This window comes from Cuculus canorus, chromosome 7 (assembly GCF_017976375.1).
Source record: "Cuculus canorus isolate bCucCan1 chromosome 7, bCucCan1.pri, whole genome shotgun sequence".
Lineage (NCBI taxonomy): Eukaryota > Metazoa > Chordata > Aves > Cuculiformes > Cuculidae > Cuculus > Cuculus canorus.
In genome coordinates, this window is record NC_071407.1 from 14,727,024 (window position 1) to 14,747,812 (window position 20,789).

The window sequence follows — 20,789 nt, forward strand, 5'->3', positions numbered from 1 at the left end:
TGTGCGCGCAGCCACTACTCTGCGCGCCCCCAACCACGCGTGCGCGCAAACTCTACTCTGCGCGCTCTCCTGCCCCGTGTGCGCGCCCGTCCCGTCCTGCGTGTCCCCCCGTGCCCTGCGTGCGCGCAACCCCTACTGTGCGCGCCCCTCTACCCCGTGTGCGCGCCCTCTCTGCGCGCCCCCCTGTGCCCTGCATACGCGCAACCCCTTCCCCTCGCCCCCCCCGCACCCTGCGTGTGCCCCGCGTACCCCCTGCGAGCGCCCAACCCTTGCCCCTGCCCCTCTCCCCCAGCGGCGCTGACGGGGTGCGCCCGGCGGGCACCGGGTGTCTGTCCCACCACCAAGGGTCCTGCTAGAGGAGCCCTGTGAGGGATCGTCCCCCGGCTCCACGGGTGCTGGGCTCTTCTCCCAAGGGACGAGTGACAGGGTGGGAGAGAAGGGCCTCCAGCTCCACCAGGGGAAGCTTAGGCTGGATATTAGCAAAAAAATCTTTACTGGAGTGACTGTGCAGTCGTTGCACTTTGGGACATGCTTTAGGAGGCACCGTGGAGTTGGGCTGACGGTTGGACTTGATGATCTTGGAGGTCCCGTAACCAGATCCCAGCACCTCTAGCCTTGGTAATTCCAAGATTCTATGATTCTGCCTGCTGCTGCCAGGGCCCAGTTTCCCAAACCCTTCCCAGTGTTCCCCAGGAGGAGCATCACCCCAATTTCCTCTCCCTATGCCACTGTGGGAAGACTCAGCCCCACTCCCACAGCAGCTCAGGCAAAGCAAACTGCCCAGAGCCTCTCTCTCCGCTCCAGAGCTGCCACCAGCCCACCCACTCCCACCAGACTCAGGTTCTCTGAGTCTCCTTTAAACATTGCGTGGGATTGAGCTCTCCTTGTTGGGCTGTTCCCACTCACCCCATGCAAGCTGCCAGCTCTGGGGGCTGTGCCGGCTGGGTGGCACTGGGCAGCATCACCATGGTTCACGAGCTGTGCCCGGCTGGGGACACGATCACCACATGTGGAGGGAGGGGACCTGCAGAGCAAGGATGTAGCACATGTATTTTCCTTTCTGCCTCTTGGGATTTTTTTTTTTGGAGGGGCTACAAAGATGATCAGAGGGCTGGAGCACCTCCCACATGAGGACAATCTGAGAGAGTTGGTCTTGTTCAGCCAGGAGAATACTCGGAGGAGATCTTATAGCGACCTTTCAGTACGTGAAAGGGGCCTACGAGAAAGCTGGGGAGGGACTGCTCACAAAGGCTGATAGGACAAGGGGGAATGGGTATAAACAGGAGAGAGGCAGAATTAGGCTTGACAGAAGGAAGAATTTTTTCACCATGAGAGTGGCGAGGCAGTGGCACAGGTTGCCCAGGGAAGTTGTGGATGCCCCATCCCTGAAGGTGTTCAGGGCCAGGTTGGATGGGGCCTTGGACAGCCTGATCTAGTGGGATGTCCCTGCCCATGGCAGGGGGGTTGGAACTATGTGATCTTCAAGGTCCCTTCCAACCCAAACTATTCTATGACTTCCCCTTGGAAAACAGTAGGAATGCCTGGTGCCAGCCAAGTGCCAGGAAAACACTCCTGCTGCAGGTCATACTGGGGTGGGGGGAAGGTACTGACAGGTGGGTTTTCCTCTGGTTGCATCCCAGGGACCCCATGTGAGGGGATGTGGCCCCACACACAGGGCTCGCGCGAGGCTGGGCTTGCTCTCGGGGGGATTTGCCTTAAGATGCTGCAGCGCCCTGCCACACGCAGGGATGGAGCAATTAGGCAAGTCGCTGCATGCCTTGGATGTGCCACAGGGAGAAGACAAGAGAGGGAGAGGAACGAATGTTCAGAGCAGGAGGAGGAGAGCTGTGATGCTTTGAGGGCAACATTGCTCTGCATCCCTGTCAGCAGGTCCCTGGATGCCAGGCCATGCCTAGCTTCTCCTTGTGCCGCTGGAGGGACACAGGCTTTTCCAAAGTGATTTGTTCTTTGTTTTAGACACGTTCACCTCAGGAGAAGCAAAGTGTCTTTCAGAGGGGCAACCACTCCTGGGTCACAGATGGAGCCCGGAGCACTTCCCCAGGCTTTCCTGCTTCCCCTGTGGTGCCAGGGGTGAGCGCTGGCCGGAGGAGCCTGTTGTTACAGCCATCACAACACCCCAGGAGGTGCTCACATCTATCCACGCCCCCTCACCCATGTCTGCTGGACTCGGTGGGAGCTCCCTGGGGTTCCCATGTGAAGCCACAGCTCTGGAGAAGACCCAGCTGCCTGGCTGTTGCTCGGCGGGCACTTTGGCCAGACAAGGGTGCCAGCGAGAGGCTGGGAAGGACCTACAGGTTTGCTGGAGCAGCTCCCGTAGACGAAAGCTGGTTTGTCGCTGTGGAGGAGCAGCCCCTGCGAGGCAGGAGGTGATGTGGGATGAGCAATCGCAGACCTAAATCCCTTGTGGCACGGGTGGAAGAAAGGAGCAGCAGGATAATGCTCCATGTGCCTGATGTTCGTGGCGCAGGGACAGGCACGCAGGGCTGAACAAAGCAGCTCAGTTCGGCGGATCCCCAAGGAAATCTGGCCCGGGCTGGTCTGTGCCCGCAGGGAGCGGTGAGGAGGCAGGACAATGAGCCCCCGCCGGGTGGATCCCACACTGCAGAGCCACCAGCGTGTCCTCGCTGCTCTGTACTCCCGCACCGCCGAGAGGATCCTGCTGCCTGCGAGCCGGAGCCAGAGACGCGGGTGACAGCGTCCTCAGGGCCTCCCTGGACACGAGCAGAGCCAGGGCAGGCGCCCCACACGTGGCACCCTCTGCTCCTCCCGGGGACCGCGGCTGTGCCGAACGAGCCGGGTTCGCTTCATTCCCTCCCCTCCCGGGCGATTTTCTGCGTGCCAGGAGCCGCGCAAGCCCCAACACCGGCTGCTGCTGGGTACCCGCCCCGCCCGGCGGCCGGGCAGAGGCGACCGGGCAGCTCTCCACGGCCATACCGCCGGGTGTCGCGTCCCACGAGGCTTGGGGCGCTGCAGAACCGGGCGCGGAGGGGACAGCCCACAGCCGGGCACGAGGGCGCCGGCGGGCGCGGAGGGGGCAGCTCGCAGCCGGGCACCAGGGCCGCCGGCGAGCGGCGCGGGAAAATGCGCTTGGCCCCGCCCCCGCGGTCGCTTCCCGCCAGTGACGCGCCGTGGGGCAGGGGAGCACCCGCCTCGCCCTCCAGAAAGATGGCAGCGAAGCTGCAGGGCCTGCCCGCCTTCAAAATGGCCGCCCGCCTGTCCCCGCCTACGGGCGTTCCCCACGACCGATATCTGCCGCTTAGCGCTCGGCCGGCGGCGAAAGGGTGTGCTCCCGGCGTGTCCCGCGCGACGCGGTGGCCGCCGGGAGTTGTAGTGCGGGAGGGGCGGTGGTCACGTGCTGAGCCTGGCTGTGGCCGCGCCGGGAGCGGAGGCGCCAAGATGGCGGCGCTGCGGGGCAGAGCGGTTCCCGCCGCGGCTGGGGCCGGTGTCGCCGCCGCTGCCACCGGGGCCGCTCCGCGAGGGCTGGCGGGCGGCGGCGCCCTCCGCGAGCCGCCCCTCCGAGCCGGCAGCCCCCTGCAGGTAAGTGGCGGCGGGTGCGGCGGGCCGCGGCGTGACACGTGGAGGCCGGGGCGGCTCCCGCGGCGGCGGCACCACGTGTGCCGGGAGCGGGAGGGGGCGGCGGCCGCGGCTCTGCCGCCGGGGTGCGAGGCTGCCGGCACCGGGACACGCCGGAATGGGGGTCTCGGTGTCCCCCGCGGGATGTAGCACCCAGCCCCGGGGAGTGGGGGCGCCGGGTGGGGCCGCCAGCCCCCGGTCCCCCCTCCTTCCCGCGGTCCCCGCTCCATTCCTCTTCCATCCCGCAGTTCCCCTTCTCCGTTCCTCGATTCCTCCTTCCATTTCCCGGTTCCTCCTTCCTCCATCCCCCGGTCCCCCTTCCTCCATCCCGGTTCTCCCTCCTCCATCTCCCGGTCCGTCCCCGCGCCGGGAGGCACTGGGTGGCTGAGACCCCGATTCCCGCCGTGTCCGGTGGCGGGAGCTCCCGGGGGCGGGAATGGAGGCCTCCAGACCTGCCCCGCGGGGTTATCCCGGGGCAAGCGCCCCCGTGCGCAGCCCCTGTCCCCGCCGGTGTCCCCGGCCCTAGGGGACGTGCCGGGGCTGGGTGGCCGGGCGGCACCGTGGGGTGCAGCCCGCCTGGACGGGACCCGACAGCACCTGCGCTGCACGTTGTTTGGGGTTCTGGGGAGCCTCGCGTTTCCAGGGCGCTTCTGCCTGGCTGGGGGCTGCCCCGGGGGTGCTGGGGTGACCCCCACCCCGAGCACGGGGATACTGAGCCCTCCTCGCCTCTCCCAGGGCAGAGAGAGCGCTCTGTCTCTGGGGAAGAGAGCTGTGTTCCTGCCTGACGCTTCTTGGAAGCAGCTGAGGAATCTGTGGAGCATCCTCTGCCCGTGCCAAGCCGCCTGGAGCCCCCCACTCCCCAGGCTCCCGCGCCGGCCGCTCGGGCCAGGTGAGAGCCGCGGTGGCAGCCTGCCCGCGGCCGGTGCAGGGAGGATGTCCGCCCTCTCCCTGGGCGTAGCCGGGCACAGCACGCCGGGCACACGTGTCTCGCTTTGCCCGCGTGGCTCGGCTGGGCAACTGCCCGCGGAGGCCTCGGTTGTGCCTGCCGAGTGCCGCAGCCTCAAGCACAGCATTCCCTGCTCTGGTTGGGTGCCACGGGAGCTGGTGGCCACACTCAGGCTGTCTCCGTCTCACGCTGTTGGCTCAGATCCCAGCTCTGTGCATGGCCAAAGCTTGCTCTTGCGCTGTGGGCATCCTCCCTTCTCCGCAGCAATGCCGGCTGCTTGGGCACAGCGTGACCCGAGCCAAGGCTGTCTTTGAGGATCGGTGTGCCCCGCGGTGTCCCTGCAGAGGCTAAAGCAAACACAGGGAGCTGGGGGGGGCACCGAGGGTGTCCCCCCTCAACTGAGGGGGCAGGTGTCTCTGATGGGGATGAGCCCAGGTAGGGATGCGTGAGCAAGCTGAGCTGGTCTGTACCCCCGCCCTGATGCACAAGCTGCGAGAGCTAAAGGAGGTGCCCGGCCCTAGATGGATCAAAGGGAATCCTAGAGGAACACAGCCTGCTTCTCCGGTGACTCATGGCTGTAAGACTCCTTCTTATGAGGTGCTGAGTCAAAGGAATTGAGGAGGGCTTGGGACATCACCCGCCCACCGCTGAGGCTGCAAGCAGGAGCTGTGAGAAGAGGCCATTTGAGTGGGAGGATTTTCCTTCCCGCCCTCCAAACGTCCAGCATGGGTCATGGCTGGAAACCTCTTATTAGGCGCTGCCTTTTGGGAGAGCCAGCTCTGTGCCAAGACGGGCAGGGCAGCGTAGTGCTGGGGGCATCCCTGGACTCTATGCTGTCAGCAGGCAGGGCTGAGCCAGCTACCGTGTCCTCAGCTGCTGATGCTCTGGAAGATCTCTGCTCGCTACTGAGTCAGGGCTGCACGCCGGCACTTGGCGATGCTGGGCGTGTGAGCCTGGAGTGTCCTCGCTCCTCCCGGTATCTCCAGGAAGATTGGCCAGGAATCGCGGCCAGACTGTGCTGTAGATGGCTGCCAGCGGGGCTCTGCACCGGGCTCTGACCAGCAGCCAGCGCCAGCCAATGCTGGGGGGGACTGGCTATGCTGAGCACTAAAACTGCTCTGTAGTGGGTTGGAGCAGTGTCCCGGTATCACTGGTGACTCCGCTTCCAGATGGAGAGCCCTAGGAGAGGGCATCCGGGCTGCTGAACTGCCCACTGAGTCCCAGAGCACTGCAGGCTTGGGCTGCTGCATTGGCATGCAGTAACCGGACAGGGGAGTTTGGGCTGGATGGCTGTGGGGCACTGCTGTGGGGGTCCTGGCTTTGATTTCCAGCCCCAGGGTCATGCAGGGCTCCTGACTGTGCTGTGGCCTGAAGTGCCTGTTCTGGCTGTTGAGACCAAGTCTCTGAAGAGCCCCAGGGACTAAGGTTTTGGGCATGTGGCTTTGATGCTGCCATATTTTAAGGAATGCTGATTTAGTGGAACTGCTTTTCCCTCTTAGTAGAAGAGAATTTCAAAGTTCGGGCAGGTCTTGTACAGGGGGCGTTTTGTCCTGAATGGGCTCAGACTTGTGCAAGCTGTAGTACCTATGTGTAACACGGGTGAGCTGCATCAGGTCCGTGTCCCCCAGAGCTCGGACAAATTCTCCTAATGCTGCTGCAGGGGGAGGACAGCTCGCTGCTAGTGTTCGGAGGGAGGTGTGCTCTCCCAGCGCTCCGTCCTTGGTACCCTTATCTTCCTTGCCTGTGTTGTCTCTTCCTAAGACCATCTGCAAACAAGAATTTGCTTCTTGTCTCGTGCTGATGACATGCCTGTGCTGCCGCTCTGCTCCTGGCAGGGGCTGCCTGTCCAGCGTCTGTGCTCAGCTGGGTGCTGCAGCCCCTGACCTCACCCAACATCTTCGCTTTTCCTGGCCACCCCGCAGCACTGGGCTGTGTGACGCCATGGAGTGCGGTGAAAAGACCTTTCTGAAGTTATCAAGTGGTATCCAAACATCCCTGGAGCTGGCTCGGCATCTGGAAGGGATGTGGGGCTGGGAATCTAAGGAAGAATAGCAACAAAGACTGTTTTGTCCCAGATAGTGAGCATGGCCTGTGTCCTCTTGCAGCCTGCAGCAGAGGTGTCGGGGTAAGGCCCTGGCAGTGGCAGCTGGCTGCATCCCTGTTGCTGACTCCTGTGTTTTTTTTAAGAGTTTCATAACATTTTGGGGTTTATCTGAATCGCCAACAGCCATGTGTGACAGCCTGTGGGGTGGAGGGAGCCTGCTGCTACCTGCAGTCAGGCAGAGCCTGGGAATTCCTGGCGGTTTATCGTTTCGTCTTTTCCCAGCCATGCAGCTGCAGGCTGAATCAGTTGGGAATTTTCAGTGTGGCGGCATCCCTGGTAATCCATAGGCTCTTGAGCTGAAAGCGGCACAGGGCTTTGTGCAGTGGTGTGAACCAGCCAGAGCCTCTCCTGAGAAGGGAGGCAGGAAGGTCTCCTGACCTACAGCGTGGCCGTGTCCCCCTGCACGTTTTGGGGTGCTGGGATTGTGGTGCTGAGCTCAGCTGTTGTTGGAGGCCCACATGCGCTGCGGAGGCGATCAGCGCTGGTGGTGGCAGGAGTGCGTCATGGTGCTTTGCAAAGTGTTTATCCATCTCCCTGTGCTCCTCAACAGTGCTTCTCCCTTGAGGAGGATGACCTGAACTTAACATCACTGGACGCAGAAACCATCTTGGAGGCCGAAGAGATTCTGGGGACGATGCAGAACTATCTTGACTCCTCTGTGATCTCCATCATCGAGGACCTCTCTCTGAGCGAGGTGAGAGCCCATGCGCAGGCGTGAGAAGCGGTGTCTGGGCTGGTGGCGGCTGTGGCATGGGTGGGGATGGCAGTGGCAGCGTGCCCCATGGCCCCCTGAGACCACCCCTACCCTTGCAGCAGAGCAAGGCCTGCCTGGATGCACAGAACGAGCTGTCCCTGCTGACTGCCATTACTGAGATCCTGGACAGCACAGACGATGAGACTCTGTCTCCCTTTGACACCATCATGGACATGGAGCTGCTGACATCGCCTCGGGAGCGGGAAAATCCCTCGGTGAGTTGCAGAGCAGAGCCAGCCTGACCCCAAAAACAGATGGGAATATACTCAGGCAGGGCTCTGCTGAACCCCTTCCTTCCAGATGCCAGGCACGGAGACCCTGGTAGGTGGGACCTTGGTCCTCAGTGCCCTGGCATGATGCCACTGACCAGCAATGCAAGAGAAGGACTGAGCCAGTCCTGGGCACCCCAAGGGCTCCTGGGTAGGCTCAAGGGCCAGTGTCTTTGCCTTGGGTCTTGATGTGGAGGCAGAGATGGGCTGGAAGCTTTGAGAAGCAGCATGTCCCCCTCTGCACGGCCACCTGGGGCTGAGCTTACTCGAGGGCTCTGTGGGGGGACATGTATGGCTGCTGCAAGGCTGGGGGGCCTCTCCCCTCTGACAGCAGAAATGTGTGCTGCTTCTTCATGCTCTGTCTGCCTTCTCTCCAGTTCCAGAAGTTTCTCAGCTTATCCAGGCCATCGCTGGAGTGCGAGAGTCCTGCTCTGGAGCAGCCCAAGGCTCGCCGGCCACTGGCCAGCAATGTCTCTGTGGCTGGGAAGGTGAGCAGCTGAGCCGGGGAAGCTGAAAGAACGACACTGGGGTCGTGTCATGTTGGGGTACCTGTCCCTGCTGCTTCCCCCTGCCTGCCCACCCAGTGCAGGCATCCTCTCCCAGAAGCGATGCCTTTGCAGGGCTCCAGCAGCAGTGGGAGCAGAAGCTGTCCCAGCGGGGGATGCTGTGGCACTGGGGTTGCTGTGGGAGCCCCCACAGGGGTGTCTGGTTTCGAGCTCTGTCTTACTGGGGGGGGCAAACGTGTCCAGCTTTTCATAGAATCAGAGAATAGTTTGAGTTAGAGAGGACCTTAAAACCCGTCCAGTTCCAAACCCCTGCCATGGGCAGGGACACCTCCCACCAGACCAAGCTGCCCAAGGCCCCATACAACCTGGCCTTGAACACTTCCAGGGATAGGGCAGTTGCGACTTCCCTGGGCAACCTGTGCCAGGGCCTCACCACCCTCATCATGAAGAATTTCCTCCTTGTGTCTAATCTAAATCTGCCCCCCTCCAATTTCTAGCCATTGCCCCTAGTCCTGGTCAGGGCCTTTGCTGCAGAGTTGAAGCCAGCCCACAGTTGGCTGTGCCTGGAGAGGCTCCTGTAAAAGCCCAGGAGCTGACGCTCACTCTGATTCCGCTTCCCAGACTGACACAGACCTGGCTTGGGACTGTGCTGCTCATGGCCTTGAGGACCCAGTGCTACTGAAGAAGCAAGTCTGCAGCACCCCAAGGGTGGAGAGGAAGCTGGGTCGGCACCGGGCCCGCGAGCAGCTGCTGCCGCAGCGCAGCGATGGAGAGGAAGAGGAGGAGGAGGCTGCCTTGAGCCCAGAGCTGGACAGCAGCATGGAGGCTCCAGAGTTTTGCATGAGCGGGGCTGGGGCAGCACTGGAGGAACGTGAAGACCCCTGCATCATCAATGCAGGGGACGTGTCCCTGAGTGAGCTGGTGAAGTCCATGCACCCCTACTGTCTGCCCACCTTCACTGTCTGCCTGGACCCTGAGACCGAGCCTGTGGCCAAGGAGCTTCTGAGTGGTCCCGTCTTGCTGGAAATTGTGCCTGGTGAGGGGAAGAGCGTGGAGATCCCTGTGGTCCTGCAGCCGCTTGCACCCGACTTCCCTAGCCTTCAGCCGCAGCTCCTGGGAGCAGAAGAGAGTGCTGAGGAGTCAGTCCCAGAGGAGCGAGAGGTGCTACCAGGAGCTCCAGCCCGGGAAAATTGCATGGAAGAGGAGAAGGAGGAGAAACCATCTCGGAAGAAGGAGCCCTTCTACGCTACCCCGGAGAGCATGTCCCCAGTGGAGACAGCAGCACCCAGAGACTGTAGCCCCAAGAGCAGCTCCCAGTGCAGCACAGAGACACCAGTGAGTGACAAATGTCAGGGCTCCAAGAAGGGACGTGGCCGTGAGAGGGCAAGAAAGAGTCGGAAAAAGAAAGCACAGGAGGACCATAGTGAGCAGGCCAGGCCAGGCAGGGACTGTGTGGCCCGTTGTCTCCGCTCAGCCAGCTCCAGGCAGCCCCCAGGTCAGATGCCCGCTGGCCGGTGGCGGGCAGCATGTCCCTCCGTTCAGGTCTCGGACTTCCTGGCACAGCAGCTGGAGAGAGCCCGGAAGGAAGGGCAGATGGAGCTGAGTGCCGAGCGAGCACCGCGGCCCCGGGGCAGACCCCGGAGAACAGGAGGAGCCTCCTTGCCCAAGAAAGCACAGAGGGAAACACAGAAGGAGCCAGAAACGGTGGCCGTAGCCCCAGAGAAGACCGAGACCGAGGTGCCTCCAGAGAAGACCGAGACCAAGGTGCCTCCAGAGAAGACCACACCAAGTGCAGAGGAGCCAACAGCAGCTGTGTGTCCTGCCTTGGTGGACCAAGGTGAGGAGGATGCACAGCCGGCTGCTGGAGAGAGCGGTGGGGTCTTGGAGGCTGCCTCTCCGCTGCCAGAGCAAGGCACAGAGCTGGAGCCCTCCCAAAGCTCGCTGGTAGCGGAGCCAAGTGAAGGCCTGGCCAAGGAAACCAAGCCCAAGGCTCTGAGCCTGCGGGAATACCGCATCCGCATGCAGCACCGCCAGCCCAGCCCAGGCAACAGGAAGGATGGAGAGAAGCAAGTGGCCAGCAAGTGGCCCAGCATCCCTGAGCCTCCAACAGAGCTGGCTGAGATCCCCTGCCTGGTGTCACCGGTGCGCCCCACTACTGAGGCGGCCAACACTCAAAAGAGCCCGGAGAAACCTGCCAGCCCTGCTGCTACTGTCCCTTCTTCTGGTGGCAAAGCTCCCACTGCTCCGAATTCAGCTCCGGCACCTGCCACGGCTCCACCACCCCCATCAACACCGATGCCTTTTCTCACGCCCAACGTGCCCCCAGCTTCTGGGGCAGCCTCCGCCGGGGTGCAGCCCGCCTCTGCTGGTGCTTACGCCCTTTACCCACCAGTGCCTTCCTGGCCCTGCTTTGGCCCGCAGCCTGTGGGCTGCCATGGTTTGCCCCCGCCGCCCGGTGCTGGCCCCCCCAGTACTTTTCATGTGGTGCCTGGCCTCCTGCCTCCGCCTGTGGCCTGGCCCCCGCCGCCCATGCCGCCCCCAGCTCCCTTTGGCCCCGGGGGTCCCTATGCCCCGGTGGGGTGGGCACCACCATCCTACTGGCCAGGAATCCCCATGCTGCCTCCGGTGCCTCCGCTGGCATACGGGGACCCCGGAGCGGTGCTGCAGGGCACTCCCTCCTTCCCAGCTGGTGCCCACCCCAGCACAGCTCTCCTGCACACGCAGCCTCCCAGCGCCCTGGCTCTTGGCTGCCCGGAGCCGCTCGCCTTCCCCACCCAGCCACCCGCCACCCCAGCCTCCGAGATCGGGGCTGCAGGTGGCCCAGCCAGGCCGGTGACCGGCAGGGTGTCGGATCCGAGGAGGCAGGCGCGGCTGGCGGGGGAGAACTCTCTCCCCAAGGCCCCCCCAGCCCCAGCTCCTGCCCAGTCCCAGGCTGCACCCACCCAGCCTCTGGAGGAACCCGTGGCTGCAGCCCTTCCCCAGCCCCCAAAGGGCCCACCAGCTGCCCTCCATTCTGCTGTGGAGGTGTCCCCTAGCACCCACCCTGTGGAGGAGGCTGCAGGGCCAGGCAAAGGGGCAGTGGAGAAAGCCCTGACGGAACCCAAGGCAGCTGCTGGGCAGGAGTCACCTGGCCAAAAATCCGCCTCCGAGGCTGTGGCACCACCGCCAAAAGCGGGTCGAGGCAGCAGCCTGCCCACCAAGGCACCTGCCTCGCGGCCGTGGAGGCATCAGCCACTCCTCAGCCCTGCACAGCCCAGTGACAACAGCAAGGACATCGTGCAGGCCTTCATCAGCGAGATCGGTGAGCAGGAATGCTGTGGGGTGCTGAGTGAGCATCACTAGACCGTGTGGTTTTGGTGTTTCTGGCAGCCTGGGTAGCGAGACTGGTTCCTGGCACTTCTGGGGGTGAGGGTGGCAAAGCTGTGCCCACGGGCTTGCAATCTCTTCCCAGTGCTCTGTTATGTTGCCCTCAGTGGATGGCCTTGGGTGGTTGTGCCTAAACTAGTCCCTCCTGGGGCTGCAGAGCTGGGTGCTCCTGTCCTCACTGCAGGAGACACGGAGCTGCTGTGGGATCTGTCTCTCCTTCTCATCCCGTCACCTGGGGAGGGTGATGTAGGGGAGGATGGGGCTGGGGTGCATCCCTGTGGTGACAGGAAGGTTTTGGCTGACCTGACTTGCTGTGCTTTCTCCATGGCCAGGGATTGAAGCCACCGACCTGTCCAGCCTGCTGGAGCAGTTTGAGAAGTCTGAAGGTGCGGATGCCTTTCCCCGCAGGGCTCACACTGTGCCATGCCGGCCTCCCTGGGCTTCCTGTGGCAGGGTGGGAGCAGGGAGCTGGGACGCTGCTGCATGTGGGCTGGTGTTACCCTGCCCAGGTGATGTTCCAAGGATGTCTTTGTTCCCATCTCTTTCCTGGCCTGTGAAAGTGGCCAGGGGTCCCTGGGGCAGGCAAGGGGATGATCAAGAGCCTAGGAGGGGAAGAGTATGTGCGGCAGCTCTCTGCGAGGAGCTGGGTTGGGGGATCATGAAACCTCTCCCTGGCTGTGCAAATTGTGCTCTGTGTCTCTTGGTGTGCAGAGTCTGTCCCCTGCCTACCAGCCCCAGCCTCTCACCATCCTTAACCACCTGCTCTCTTTTCAGCCAAGGAGGAGGCTCCTGTGCAGCTCCCTGAGGACAGGCCGCCAGCGGGGAGCTCAGGGTAAGTACCAGGACCTCCGTGGGTTCCAGCATGGAGCCTGGCAGAGGGCTAAGACCTGCCTTTAGCAGGGGCCCAGGGCAGCTCTTGGTTCTGGTAGGGTCCAAACTCTGCCAGGGGCTGTGTCTGCTGGCCCAGGAGGGGCTGAGCTGCTCGCTGGGCTGCTGGCCAGAGCTGGCATCTAGGGGGAAGGTTAGGGGAAGCAGTGATGGGTGTGACTAGGCTGTGCAAGATCCATCCTGGCAGGTCTCGGATCCTCTGTCCACTTGTCCGAGCAGAGCTTGGGCAGGTGCCTCAGGTATGGGGGCTGGGACTGGGGCTGGGCTTTGGCCACTGTGTTTGATGAAGCTCCTTTTCCCTTCTCAGGCCGGAGACCCAGCAGGAGAGGAAGCCCCCAGATGGCCTGCAGGCCTCTGAGTTGGCCAACGTGGCAGGTAATTCCCAGGACAAGGCAGGGGAGCCCAGCGTGTCTGGGTGTCAGGCTGGGGGAGACTCTGGGGCTTCACAATGGCAGTGAGGGGCTGCTCATAAACCCCCTCTGGTGCTCTCACAGGTCTCACCCCTCCAGCAACACCGCCCCACCAGCTCTGGAAGCCATTGCCTGCAGTCTCAATGCTGGCCAAGGCCAAATCTCCCAGCTCTGCACCCCATGAAGGGGCTCAGAAGATGGCCAAACTGACAAAAGCCAAGCTGCTGTCCCAGAGCAAGCTCCAAGGGAAGAACCCGGCCCCGGCCTCTGCCAGCTCAGCACCCAGACACGTCTGCTCGGGAGACCATGACTACTGCATCCCGGGTACAGCACAGCCAGAGAGCAGTGACAGCCCTGGCACGCAGGGCGGCTCCCGCTGGAATGTCAAACACCACCGGGACATCACCATCAAACCCATCTCCTCCTTAACCAAACGGACGCTGGACCAGCCCAAGCCCACCCCGCCGGCCCCCACTGCCACCGAGGGGCCCAGCCAGGAGCCCCAGGGGACAGCTTGCCTGGCCCCCTTGGATTATCGGACTAGCGTCCCCGACAGGGCCACCGCCAGGTGTAGTAGCCCACCCACCTCAGTGCTCCTGTCTCCAGCCGCATCCCCCTGCCGGGACCAGGAAATGCGGACTCCCAGTGCCCAGCCCAGCCATGCTGCTGCCAAGAGGTCCCTGCGCTGCTACCGGAGACCCCGGGACTCGCCCAGCCCTTCTGCCAGCAGCTGGAGGGCTGGCCGGAGCCGTGCCAGCCGCTCTTTTAGCTCCAGTTCTGATGGAGCTAGCGAGTCCTCATCTTCATCCTCCTCTTCCCGATCCCGGTCACGGTCGTTCTCCCCACCACCCAAGCGGTGGCGAAGGTAAGTGGTGGAGGATCTGCCTGCTTGCTCTTTGGTCAACTGCCTGGCAGCCAGTCTTCTGCAAAGGTGCCCCGATACCTCCTTATGGACCTACCTGATAGCTATATTTGATCTTTTTGTCTCTGAACAAAAAGTAGTCCCCCTGAAGGGGTGCCTGGCTCACAGACACTGCGGGAGCTCACCCCACCAGGGTAGTGGGTGTCTGGCTGAACCCAACATCTAGACAAGTGTGCCTGCAAGGCCACCTCAGAGCCAGTCTTCCTTGCCCCTCTTGGAGCACTGTGGTGCAAGCCCTTGGCTGCACCCTGGATTTTGGATGTTTTCTCTGGGGTGTTACTACAGGTGCTGGTGTTAGTGCTGCGGGACTGGTGCAACCCTAAGTGTAGAAATAACGGGAGCCACAATGGCAGCAGGGAGCTGGTGGGGAGAAGCAGAAAAAAACCCATCCGGCTTGGCTGCCTCAGGGGTACCCTCTGCTCCTTACATAGGTGGCTGCATAGGAAAGTGGGGTGGCTTGGCCCCTGTGGGGAGCATTTCCTTTGGAGTCCTTGTGCATCTGAGTGATGCACAGCCTGTCCCAGCTGGTGTAGGAGGCACTGACGCTGGTGAGAGATCCTTCATATGCCTTTCTCTGGGTGTTCAGCCAGTTTTAGAGACATCCCAGGTCACCAGGCTTTTTCCAACCAAGGCCTCTTGATTGTGGGCTGACAGATGTGGAGGTGGGAGCAGAAAAGGCATGTATATAGGGCCCTGTCCCAGCAATGTGCAGCTCAGGGACTTGCCCTGTGTGGCTTGGCTTTCCAGGAAATGCAGCTGGCCCTGTGCTGGGAATTGTCCCACGGACTGTGCCATCCCGAGCTGCTGTCCTGCAGGAGAATGTGTGGTGGTACCGGGCCTGCGTTTGCCTATGATGGGAGACACCTGTGAGCAGCATGTTCAGAGAGAGACCCTGCTGCTGCCTGGAGGTGACACAGCTTGGTCCCAGAGGGATTTCAGTCCTGCTGCACCAAAGTTTTGCCTGGTCCCTTCAGAGGAGCATTGTAGGCAGGAGACTGAGCGGAAGCCCAGCCCTGTCTCAGTGCACGCCACGGCCCGTGGTGTGGTCAAGGGCACGTGCAATCTCCATTCACGTGGTTGCTGAGTGCCACAAGGATGTGATGGTTCCAGCGTTATCCTCTGCACCGTGTGGGGCTCAGTGCGACAGCCCTGGCCCCTCCTGGGCCTTTGTGTGGCTGTGGACATGTGCTGCATCATTCCCTGTGACTGTCTCCTGCTCTTGAGAGGCTGTGCCTGGTGTGAGCCTGCTCCTTTGTGGCTGTGGTGTTTGGAGCCAAGTGTTGCAACGTCTCTAGTGTTGTTACTGCCCCCATCAAACTTGGACGGGACTTTCCATAGCCCGACTTGCCCTGGGATCAGTCCTGTCCGAGTCAGGTGCTCGAGGAGGATTGAGGCCTTTATTTTCCAGAGCTTCATGGTGGTGGGCGCAGGGAGGGCTCTGCCCTGAGCTGTGCCTGTCCTTCCCTCAGGTACCGTTCGAGATGTTCCCACAGCTCCTCTTCCCGCTCCAGCTGTGGATCGTGTGGCAGGTCCCGGGACAGGTCCTCATCCTCTTCCTCATCGTCCTCCTACTCGTCCAGGTCCACATCCTGCAGCCGGTCCCAGTCCCGCTCCCCTTCACCCCGCAGGAGGAGTAACAGGCGGAGAAGGTGAGTGCGGCCGCTCTGCAGGGATATGAGCTCCCTCGGGCCCCCATCCTGGTCTCCTGCATCCCGGGCAGAGGTGGGCCCGCTCCTTCAATCTCCCTGGTGTCTGGGATCACTTGTCTTCTGTCACCCCTGTGACTCTGTATCTCATGTGTCTGATTTCTGCCTGCCAGATACAGTTACGATGCACAGGACCACTACCAAAGGCAGAGGATCCTCCAGAAGGAACGTGCAATAGTGAGTGCTTTGGGGCTGGGAAGCTGGGGCTGGAGATTCAGGGGTCTCCAGCTCCTCCATCACTTCAGAAAGCTGTGGGGCTGCAGCCTTGAAGGCAGCATTTTCTTGGAGGCTCTGGCCAGATTGTGCTGCAGTGGGTGGCGATGCTGGGAGGGTGCTCTGGGTGAGTGGTCCTCAGAGACCATGAATCCGCCCCCTCCCCTGCCGTTCCCCTCTCACGGGATGGTGCATTCCTGCCCGCAGGAGGAGCGACGAGTTGTGTTTATTGGCAAGATCCCCAGCAGGATGACACGGTCAGAGCTGCGACACCGCTTCTCTGTGTTCGGCGACATCGAGGACTGCACCCTGCACTTCCGCTCCGAGGGGTAAGAGCTACAGGGACACAAAGCCACTGCCTCCCAGGGATGGCTCCTCTTGGCCCTTTGCCCATTCCTCAAGGGGGTAGTGCAGACCAAGGAGGCACAAACATACTGCATTGCTAGAGATCTCCTTCCTTCTTCTCTGCCTCCAGGGACAACTACGGCTTTGTCACCTACCGCTATGCCGAGGAAGCCTTTGCTGCCATTGAGAGTGGGCACAAACTGCGGCGCCCAGACGAGCAGCCCTTCGACCTGTGTTTCGGTGGCCGACGGCAGTTCTGTAGGAGGAACTATGCCGATTTGGGTGAGTTGCACATTCCTCCATGTTGGAGGGTGGCACCCTGAGTCCTCTCTCTTTCCCAGAGGTGTAGCAGTCCCCATCCTTGGGGTCATTTAGGCTTGGCCGGGCAGGGCTGCATCCAGGGATAGTCCTGCTCCGAGGGGAGGTTGGAAAGGGCCTTCCACTTCCTCCAGTGCTGTGATGGAGCCCAGCTCTGGGTCTAGAGGTTGGCATTGGAAGGAATTGCTGTGGGAATGGCTGGAACGGTGCCAGTGTCCTCGTGGCTCAAGGCAGCCTGTCCTCCCTTGTCTTCCAGACTCAAACCGTGAGGATTTTGACCCGGCCCCTGTCAAGAGCAAGTTCGACTCCCTGGACTTCGACACGCTGCTGCGGCAGGCACAGCGCAGCCTGCAGAGGTAGCGGCAGGCGAGGCGGAGTGCCCGCCTCCACTTTTATACTCATATACAAAAGACAAAAAAAGTATGGAGAGAGAGAGATGGGATTTTTAAGAAAAAGAAAAAGGAAAAAAAGGAATTTGTTTTATAACCAATATTTAAGGAGGACGGGTTATTTGCCTTCAAACAGAGAGGCCCAGGCGAGTGGCAGTCCCAGGCTTGCCCCAGCCATGTAATAAATGCGGATGCCCAAACAGCAGTGCTGCCTCGACTCCTCCTTCGTGTGGGACTTTCCGAGGCATGGGCTCGGGCTGTGCCACCTCAGCACCTGGGGGCTCTGGGCTGGGGTCCAGTCTCGTGAGAAGGAGCACAGGCTGGGGATGACGTGTAGGAGTGGGGGTCTGGGCCTGGGCAAAGTGGGGCCAGACTGGGGTCACCATGTGCCTCACAGGGCGGATGCCTCTTCGAGGCCAGGCAACTCGGACCCCTCTGACGGTTTCTCGGACTCTGCTATAGTGAGGACCCAGCACCCTGGCCCCTGGGCAGCTGGTGGGGTTTTGGGGTCACCTGCACCTCCTGTGGTGGCCACGGAGGGGCAGCAAGATCCTCCCCCTCTGCTGCTCCCGGCTGGCGTAGGGAGGCTCAAGCCCTTGGCAGGAGCAGAGGCAGAATTCTCCCTGCAGCGTGTGCACCCGTGGCGTCGGCCTGTCAGCTCTGAGCCGGCTGCTTAGGTTGGCTCCAGCTCTCCAGGAGGAGAGGGAGTTCTGGCATCTCATCTCTGGGTGTTCCCAGAAGGAGAGGTGTTGGTGCAGCTGCAGGGAGGTGGCAGGCGTGCATGGGAGGCAGAGTGGGTGGGATGGTGAATGGCAGGGAAAGGATGGACAGAGACAGGAAGGGGATGCAGGATGCCTGTCTTGATCCCACGGGTGTGCTGCGACTAGAGGAGAAGGGTGATCCCAGGCAGCCCTCAAGGAAGCGTGCTTGGTCGTGCTGCCTGCTCCCGAGCATCTTCCTGCACCTCTCCCTGAGCTGGCAGTGCCAATGCCCTAAAACCCGCTCCTTGTGCTGACAGCTGGAGAAAAGCCCTGCCTTGGGCTGCTCCTGGGCTGGGACAAGCCCTGGGATCCCCAGCACTGGAGTGGGGCTGAGCTGCCAGGGCTGATTGGGAACCAAGAGGCCATTGAGCACTCCAGCTTTAGGACTGGGTGCAGTGGTTGGGCCTCCTCTCAGTACAGCCTGAGGCAGGGGAGCCTGCAGCTGCCTGGCTGGGCTCTGCAGAGCTGAGGGAGGGTGGAGGGACGGGAGGGACAGGGGATAGACCCCCCTACAGGGTTTCTCGCAGTGCTGGGGGTGGGAGGGGGCTGGTCAAAATCCCCTCAAACTCCTTGCCTGGTGGAGGCAGCAACCGCTCCCTGAGCAGGGAGGGGAACGGCAGCAATAAACCCATCGTGGGGATGTGTGACGAGTGCAGGCTGTGACACAGAGCAGGGAGATCAGCCAAGCTAATGCTAGTGCTCCAACTTGGATTGTGCTCAGGCCTCTGAGGTGCTTTAGGGGTGCGCTTGGGGTGTGCAGTAATTTTATGGGGCAGGAATAAGTACAGTGGCTGGAGCCTCTTAGTGCCCTCTCAGCTCCCTGGATGGAGAGGGATGCCACTGGTCCTGCTCCTGCCTGCATGCTGGATGACTCGCGCTCAACCCAGGGAGGCCTCCACAGTACCCTGGGTATGGGGGGTATGGTGAGGCTGCCAGCAGAGTGGCCTCCAGAGTGAGTTCCCACACTGTCTGCTCTTGCCTGGGCCTGGACTTTGCACAAGGGAGGGTCCAAGGAGGTGGCTGCAGGCAAAGATGTGGGCGGGATGTGGGGGGAGGTGGGCAGGGGACTATTAATTATTAATGCGGCATGGCAGGACTCAACAGGAGATGAAAGCCAGTGCCCAGCAGGGACACGGCAGAAGGATGCAAGCAGCCCTTCCTGGGAGTCTGCACAAACTCCTTTTTGCTGCAGACCCCACATGTGCAGCTGCTGTCCTGCCTGGTGCAGCTGGGTCAATCGGGGTGCCAACAAGCAGCTCCCTGCTCTGTGAGCTGCCACAGGGTGTGCGGGTCCAAGTCGCAGGGTTCCAGGGAGGGTGCCTCTTCAGCCAGCTGCAAAAATGCTCAGGACCTGATTCAGGTCTGAAGAAAGGCTCCATGAGCCCAAAAGCTGGGTTGTCTTCTCTAACTGCTTTAGCTGGTCTCCAAGTTTCTTCACAGCCTTTCCTTGAACCTCTGCTACAGCTGTGGAGGCCTGCGGGAGCTGGGAATGTCACAGAGAAGCCAAAGCTGGGCATGAGGGGATGTCCCCTGGCAGAACAACTTTTAGAACCCCTGGGAGATGTGCTACCCCATGGACTTGAAGGGCATTTGGGCAGCCCTTTGAGTGCAGCGTGACCCCAAACACGTGTTTTCTGGCCCACAGCATGCACATGGCTGTGTCTTTGTGATCCTGGCAGTGGGCTGCACATGGTCCCCTCTCCTTGCTTCTATGGGTGAGAAAAGGCGGAGGTGTGAAAGTGTTTGCATTGCCAAAAGAATTAACACCCTGCTGTTATGCCCTATAAATCTTTCTAGTGTCAGAGACTGGCCTTATCCCCCTGTGTTACAGTTTAATGGTTTCCGTTAGCAATAACCTGGCCCTGTGTGCTGGGTTATTGATTTAAGGTTTGGTGTGCAGAGTGTGAGAGTTGCAGAAAGGTGTTTTCCTGCTGCCTGGCCGGCGGCAAAGGTGCCATTGCAAAGAGGAGGCAGGAGAGTGGGAAACAGTGCACAGCCAGCTCTCTAGAAGTGTGGGTGCTGGCTGGAGCTGTCTGCAGAAGATCGGGGGACAGTGGCCAGGAGCAGCACTTGGAGCACATCCCTTGCTCAGCCCTGCACAGAGCAGGCATGGCTGCAGCCACAGAGGTGAGCGTGGCTGTCATGGTAGCAGGGCAGCATGGCTGCATCTTCTGCACTCTTGAGGCAGGTGGCATGTGCTTGCCATTGTACATGTTGGAGTCTTCACACGTGTAGACAGCCCTTGGCTTGATGGCACGCAGAGCCATGCCAGTTGGACCATGCTACGACGCTGCAGAAATCCCAGTTTGGGAGTTTGGATCTGGAGCTCCCAAGGCAGAGCCATGCCTTGGCTCTCCTCTGCACACACCAACAGGTAAGTCCTGCTGGTGGCTGCATCACTGGGCCAGAATAGTCCCCATCGCCTCGCAGGTGCTCTGTGGAAGAGGCTGAGGTGCTGCCCATGTCCAGCCTTTGCCCCATGAGCATCAGTGATATCTGTGGGGTTTCCCCTGCTAGAGGCATGCCAGAGGTGAGGGGCAGAGCTGGGGCTTTGTAGGGACTCCACCTCCTGGGAGGAGTCTCTGGAAGCAAATCTGCTTTACCTAAGGCCCACAGTACTTGGAGGACAGCCAGCCTTCCCCCTGCGAGTTGCAGCATCCTTCGGCATCCTGTGCTGCCTGCATGAGCAGCTCTTTTCTGAGAGGTGACTAAGCAGACCTGGGGGTTTCACTCTGTTTCTCTTCAAGGTGCTCTCATCCTTTCCCCTTCTGTTCCTGCTGCAGACTTGACTCTCTTGTGGTTGCCTCTAACCCTCTGCACCAGGCCCTGCCGTACGCACCCTTCTGCTGAAACAAACTTCCAAGAGACCTACGCTCATTTCACACCTTTCTCCTTCTTTCCCTTCTCATTACCTCTTGCGTTAGTATGTGCTGAAGTGAACTCCAAGCTAGAAAGCAGTTAGAAGGGCATCCAGAGTGGTCTTTCATGGTGGGTAGAACCTGGAAGATGAGGGGCATGTGCTCTGGATAAGCTGGTTTGGATCCCATGTGCAAAAGGCAGTGAGAGTCTGACAGCAGCGCTCCTTGCACACCTCTCTCTGTCAGGGGCCGAGGCTGCACTGGAGCTGAGCACCCACATTGACATGAGGTGGGTGTGCTTTCCCATGCTTAGGGTGTTCACACTTAAGACGTTCAGCATGCTCATCCTGAAAGCTGACAGGGACCCCAGAGGGGAGCGGTGCCAGACATGACCCTGGTTATGCTCCTTGCTGTTTGCACCGTTCCTTTCTTTGGGACTG

At 61.2% G+C, this 20,789-nt stretch overlaps 1 protein-coding gene across 1 annotated transcript; it reads left to right on the forward strand.

The window, feature by feature from the left end:
* Positions 1 to 3,392: 3,392 nt before the first annotated feature.
* Positions 3,393 to 16,926, forward strand: PPRC1 (PPARG related coactivator 1). Its single transcript, XM_054072071.1, has 14 exons — positions 3,393 to 3,558; positions 7,195 to 7,338; positions 7,458 to 7,613; positions 8,045 to 8,155; positions 8,795 to 11,474; positions 11,872 to 11,925; positions 12,314 to 12,371; positions 12,735 to 12,802; positions 12,922 to 13,702; positions 15,229 to 15,408; positions 15,579 to 15,642; positions 15,886 to 16,007; positions 16,154 to 16,305; positions 16,598 to 16,926. Exons 1-14 carry the CDS (start codon positions 3,418 to 3,420, stop codon positions 16,699 to 16,701), a joined length of 4,815 nt encoding a protein of 1,604 aa, XP_053928046.1. The 5' UTR covers positions 3,393 to 3,417; the 3' UTR covers positions 16,702 to 16,926.
* Positions 16,927 to 20,789: the final 3,863 nt, after the last annotated feature.

Bases quoted from the DNA above. Each gene is read 5' to 3' on its own strand.
- PPRC1 (XM_054072071.1), top strand. From the start codon at position 3,418: ATGGCGGCGCTGCGGGGCAGAGCGGTTCCCGCCGCGGCTGGGGCCGGT. The intron at 3,559-7,194 runs GTAAGTGGCGGC...GCTCCTCAACAG, and splicing joins GAGCCGGCAGCCCCCTGCAG to TGCTTCTCCCTTGAGGAGGA. The intron at 15,643-15,885 runs GTGAGTGCTTTG...TCCTGCCCGCAG, and splicing joins TCCAGAAGGAACGTGCAATA to GAGGAGCGACGAGTTGTGTT.